At 35.9% G+C, this 6576-nt stretch overlaps 1 protein-coding gene across 1 annotated transcript in view; it reads right to left on the bottom strand.

Moving 5' to 3' along the window:
• Window positions 1-6576, bottom strand: part of LOC106874528 (guanine nucleotide-binding protein G(i) subunit alpha) — a 79824-nt gene that overhangs the window by 27320 nt on the left and 45928 nt on the right. Inside the window, exon 3 of the mRNA XM_014922293.2 lies at window positions 4389-4431. Within this exon, the coding sequence (XP_014777779.1) occupies window positions 4389-4431 (43 nt within the window). The remainder of the gene's footprint in view (window positions 1-4388; window positions 4432-6576) is intronic.

Raw genomic sequence — 6576 nt, 5'->3', positions numbered from 1 at the left:
TATATATATATATATATATATATATATATATATATATATATATGTATTTATGTACATATGTATGCATATGTTTATGTATGTATATGTATATATGTGTGTATGTGTATATATATGTGTGTGTTTGTTACAGGCATTAACTGAGAATTTCAACTTATGTGTCTGTCCGTCCGTCTGTCTCTGTCTGTCTGTCTGTGTGTCTTTCAGCCTCGTTGTGTTCCCTCTAATCCCCTCCTTAATGTCAAATGGTAACGCGGGTTTTACTAATGGCAAAACTATTAGTGAATTGAATTCTTTGGTTTGACATTTCGAAGGAAGGATAGGCCAAGTGAGAGAGAGAGAGCAACAAGGGGACGTGTAGACAGCCGTTGAACATGCTAGAAATACTAGCTACACATCCCTCCAGTCACGGATGTGTAGACAGCCGTTGAACATGCTAGAAATACTAGCTACACATCCCTCCAGTCACACACCACTCCTTTCCTTCTGTTTCTTGAGCCCTGTGACCCAGTTTTTGTGGTGCGTGAGTGACCAACATCGCAACATTTACCTCCTGAAGGGGACACTGGTTTGTTGTGGGGTACAAGTCCAGGAATTTTGATGGGAGGGGACAAGATGATTAAAGCAACCCCATGGCACTTTATTCTATTGACCACCCAACCCCGCCCCTCAAAGGGATAAAAGACAAAGTTGATTTTGGCAGGGTTTGAACTCAGAATGTGAGGAAACCAGAAGGAAATGCTGCTAAGCAGTTTGTCCAGTATGTTAACCATTCCACCAACTTACTGCTTTACATTCATCATCATCATCATCATCATCATCATCATCATCATCGTTTAACGTCCATTTTCCATGCTGGCATGGGTTGGACGATTTGACTGAGGTCTGGAAAGCCAAGAGGCTGCACCAGGCTCTGATCTGATCTGACAATGTTTCTACAGCTGGATGCCTTTTCTGACGCCAACCACTGTAGTCCGAGATATACTGCGACAGGAGGATACATCAGATGGTGTAGTCCGAGATATACTGTGACAAGAGGATACATCAGATGATGTAGTCCTAGATATACTGTGACAAGAGGATACATCAGATGATGTAGTCCTAGATGTACTTGTACCTTCAAGATTTTCAATGATGGGATTGTTTATTTTTAGAATGACATTGTAGGGTAGGTGTGAGAAGCTAGATCTGGTTGATGTGAACCTAAAACAGGTAGAATTTGGGCTGGATACAATTAGTTCAAACGCTAAAGGATTTAATGATATTAAATAGAAAATCTGTGAGGGTTTCTGGTTGCCAGTAAGTTTGACGGCAATGAAAGACAAGAGCACTCAGAAAGTGCAAACCTCCGCCAAGGCAACACCAATGTCTGCTCAACGATTAGCTGGACATTATTTTTAAAATGAGAATATCTGAAACAAACTTGACTGCTCTCACAAACAAGAATACTAAAAATGAACTTGACTGCTCTCAAAAATTAAGTAAAAGAACAGGATAAATAATCCAGAATCCTTGTCTGGTACCGGATCAATTCCAAAATTTAATCAGTTCATGCCAGTCACAAGGCCAAACATCCCTGAAAGTTTCATCTGATTCCATCCAGTGGTTCTTAAGATATCTTGTCCACAGACAAACAAACAAACAAACACAACTGAAAACAATACCTCTGCCTTTGCTATGGCGGAGGTAATAAAAGAATTTGATATTTTGGACAAAGGTAATTCTACAGAATAGTGACCAATAACGACTTGCTGCTACACACCTTTACCAGTTCTTAAGATTCTGAGTTTTAGTTGTTATCACAAATAAATATTGGAGCAAGGTTTTCAATTTTACTGTTTCATTTTCTATAAACTGTCTAACACATATAACAGGTCATTCTAACTGACCAACAGAAATGGCAGGTCATTTATAATTAAATTAGCTATTTTTATTAATTAATGGCATCTGCTCCTCCCACTCTTTCTCTGCAATTTGTACTATTTATAACTGACCAACAGAAATCGCTGGTCATTTATAATTAACTTAGGTATATTTATTAATTAATCCCATCTGACCACCCTCTCTTTTTCTGCAAATTGTACTATTTTTAACTGACCGACAGTAGAAATACTGGTCGTATGATCTTAATGATTCGATATAGCCACTGGTCTTTTTCTGTCTCTTTCTGGCTTGGAATTTATAATCATCTGATCAGGTCAGCTGACCTCACTTCCAGAAATAGCCAGATGACTTTGAGGATTAGAGGGAGAAAGAGTACAAACATTTTAAAAGAAGTACAAATATTTAGAAAAGAGTACAAAATCCGGAAAAAGAACTCTTCTACACCAGGTCCAAAACTCATACAATCAATCTACGAGTAAACGCAATCTAACCATGACCATCTCATATTTTTTTCCAGTATATCTAAGACTACATTATTTAATGTGTCCATCACATTAGCTCATGTAGTTAACAAGTGGTTATAATAAACATCTAGTTAACAAGCAGTTATAATAAACGTGTTAACAGGAAGTAATAATAAACATGCTAATTAACATAGTTATAACAAACATGCTAGTTAATGTAATTATGAATATGTTAGTTAACATGTAGTTATAGTAAATATGGTAGTTAACATTTGGTTAACATGAATATGATAGTTAACATGAAATAATCCTTTCTATTGTAGGCACAAGGCCTGAAATTTGGGGGAAGGGATTAAGTCGATTATACCGACCCCAGTGTGTAACTGGTACTTATTTAATTGATCCCAGAAGGATGAAAGGCAAAGTCGACCTCGGTGGAATTTGAACTCAGAACATAGCGACAGACAAAATACCGCTAAGCATTTCACCAGGTGTGTTAACGATTCTGCCAGCTCGCCACCTTCGTTAACATGAAATAATTAAATGTGTGAGTTAATACATAATTATGATAGATTAAATAACGTGGTAGTAATGATGACAATGTTAGCTAATATGTAGTTAGAATAAACATGCTAGTTAACATGTAGTTGACATGTAGCTATAATAAACATGTCAGTTATCATGTAAGATGAACATATAGTTAACATGTAGTTAGAATAAACATGTTAGTTAACATTTGTTTTGATTTTAGTGACAATTACAAATAATTGTCGAATATAATTGATGTGTCATAACAACAGGTGTAGGGGAAGAGAGGGGGGAGGAAGAAAGAGAAAATTCGAGAGACAAAAGGAGAAAGCGGGGGGGGGGAGGCACAAGTACCTACTATTTCTGTTAGAATGGTATTTGATAAAGGCCACTCACTGTATTGCTGTTATGTAATAGAGTGTGTGTGTGTGTGTGACTTTAACCAGACTGAAGCAAAAGTACTGGATAGCATGTGAAACTAAACAAAGAGACGCTACACCCTGACAAAATTGTGTGTATATGTGTGTGTGTATAGATAGGAAAAAAACAACAAAAACGGAACATGTTATAATGTTAATATATACGTGTGTGTGTGTATATGTGCATGTGTGTGTGTGTGTGCGTTTGTGAGTGTGCATGAGTGTGTGTGCATGCGTATGTGCGTGTGTGCGTGCATGTGTGTCTGTGTGAGTGAATATGTGTGTGTGTGTGTGTGTGTGTGCATGTGTGTGAGAGAGAGAGAGAGAGAGAGAGAATGTGTGTACAGATGTGTGTGTTATTCTGATGTAATACTTATTAACCCTACAGCACCTAAATTATAATCAAGCAAGAAAAACAATTATTAGTAAATCTAAAATTAAATTGCCAGTTAATTACTCAGACACAATAACGGTCATTTCATTTGTAAAGCATTCCTAGAAATTGGTGTCCAACATGGAAGGGTGAAATGCCTATGGGTGGAACTGAACACTGTGTTCATCACAACAATAGAAATAATAATAATAATAATAATAATAATAATAACAATAGTGATAATAACAATGATAATAATAATGATAATAATAATGATAATGATGATGATAATAATAAAAATTATGGACAAGACAGGACAAATACAATTTGGAGTTACATGAAAGTCATGCAAACAATGAAAAACAAAAATAATAATTGAATATAACAACAAAATTCCTCAAAAGAGGGAAGCCTCCTAGGACTGCTCGTGGAAACCCAACAAATCCACAACAGTCCTGACCACCAGGGCAAGTGCCCTTTCCATTTCCTCTACAGACACATACTTAGAGTAGACCCAGTCACTCGGGCCATTCTTGCAACATTCACCCACCTTTCAACAAAATTGCTTTGGGGTGGGGGACAGAACTTCCCTCTCCACCCTCATTTTCCTTTTCAAGTGAAACTTGAAAAAGTTGAAGAGGGCTTAGCCAAAGGGGAAAGTATCTGTTTTCAGGCCTTTCAATCTGGGTCCACCAATACGTAATGGATATAAGCAGTACTTACTTCATCTGTTTTACAATTGTACTCTTTCCAGATTCACCAGCACCTGCAGAAAATAAAATTAAAATGAAGGCTTAATTTCAACAAAGGCATTATTGTTCAATTATCATGATTCTGCATTGCATTTAACTAAGAGGAGACAATTATATAACTGCTGTAGTAAAAGTCGAAAACCATCAACTAAAGTATAAAGTCATTTTTGTTTTGTGGCTTATTTATGGGCACTGGGTACATTCTTTCTTCACTGAGTTGACTTCCATAGTATGTAGGTGTGTGTGTGTGTATTTGCATGTGTTTCAGAGAGAGAGAGAGAGAGAGAGAGAGAAAGAGAGAAAGAAAGAGAGAGAGAGAAAGAGAGATTGTATGTGTGTGTGTGTGTGTATGTGAAAATGAAAAAGAGCATGTGCTTGTGTTCAAAAGAAAGAAACAAAATAAATGTAAATAATGCGAGACAGGTTTCAGTTTTATTCTGACCTCATCAGTAAAGCGTAACCGTCATCATATTTGTGAAAACAATGACAATAAAATCATAAAACCATTGGCTGTGGAAAGCAGATATATTCACTTATAATTTCATTACTCGTGACTGTAGAAAGCAGTTTTATACACCAATCTATCTTTGGTTGAGGAATGTCATGTTTGGAACTATTTTCTGCTGAGATATGTCAATGTTTATTGAGACAATGTCTTGCAGAAAATACCAATTCTATTCTTTGAGACATTTAACATCATTACTGGAATAACCATGAAATTCAATTTTCACGGTGAAAGGGTTAAATAAATGTATATAACTCCAGATGGGTTTCAGCTTTATACTGACCTCATCAGTAATGCATACCCTTTATCATATTGCCAAAATAATGATGGTAGAATCATTAAATAAATATACAAGATTTATATTTGGTTGGAATAGCTATAAACAGATGTGTAGGGAGACGAAACTATTCACAGACAGACACTTCAGTCTACATGGATGAACAAAACCAAATCATTTACTCGACATTGTTTGCGGTTAGCAGTAGCAAGAGGCATCCAGTAGCAAGAGGCATCCAGTAGCAAGAGGCATCCAGCTGTAAAAATAATTCTTCCTTCACATAAAGTATCTAAGCTTCTTTGCAAGAAGGAAGAAATGACTGCAAAAAAACAGAAATTTCACCAAATCTTTTTTTTTCTCTTATTCAATTTGCCTTTCAACTCTTTATTATTTTTTTTTAGATAAACTAGGAATATTTTTTTCTTTGCTTTGCCTAACACAGATGAAAGGGATTGAATAAACAAGAGAAAAAAAAATCTTTTTTTCAATGAAAAATGGATAAAAACAGTCATTTTTATATCACCATCATCACCATCATCCTTATTTTCCTCCCACACCACATCATGCACATAAAAATAACCGTGTATGTGAAAATTTATATGTGTGTGTGTGTGTGTGTGTGTATGTGCATATATAAATATAAACTAGAAGGAAAATTCATCAAAGATACAGAATCAAGATAGCAACACACTTATACCACCATTAGTTATGCTAATATATAACACAGAAAGACTGAAATGAATGAATGAGCATATACATACATACACACACACACATTTTATATATATATATTCTTTTTTTTTATTTTTTTTTTTTTTATTTATGTGTTTCAGCCAAGTGGCTGCGGTCATGCTGGTGCACCACCGTGATTATATATTTTAAAAAGTGTAATTTGCTTGTGCTTAAAGCATTGCAATACGTGTAATATATATATATGTATATATATTCTTTTATTCTTCCTTTTACTTGTTTCAGTCATTTGACTGCAGCCATGCTGGAGCACCGAACAAATCAACTCCAGGACTAATTTTTTGTAAGCCTTAGTACTTATTCTTTCGTCCTCTTTTGCTGAACTGCTAAGTTACAAGGAAGTAAACACACCAGCACCGGTTGTCAAGCGATGGTGGTGGTGGTAGTGAGAGACAAACATAGACACACAAACATACACACACACATATACGACAGGCTTCTTTCAGTTTCTGTCCAACAAAGCCACTCACAAGGATTTGGTCGGCCTGAGGCTATAGAAGATACTTGCCCAAGGTGCCACACAGTGGGACTGAACCCAGAACCATGTGGTTGGGAAGCAAGCTTCTTACCACACAGCCATGCCTGCGCCTATTTAAATATATATATATATATATATATATATATATA

This window comes from Octopus bimaculoides, chromosome 15 (assembly GCF_001194135.2).
Source record: "Octopus bimaculoides isolate UCB-OBI-ISO-001 chromosome 15, ASM119413v2, whole genome shotgun sequence".
Lineage (NCBI taxonomy): Eukaryota > Metazoa > Mollusca > Cephalopoda > Octopoda > Octopodidae > Octopus > Octopus bimaculoides.
This window is presented reverse-complemented; position numbering and strand designations above follow the sequence as displayed.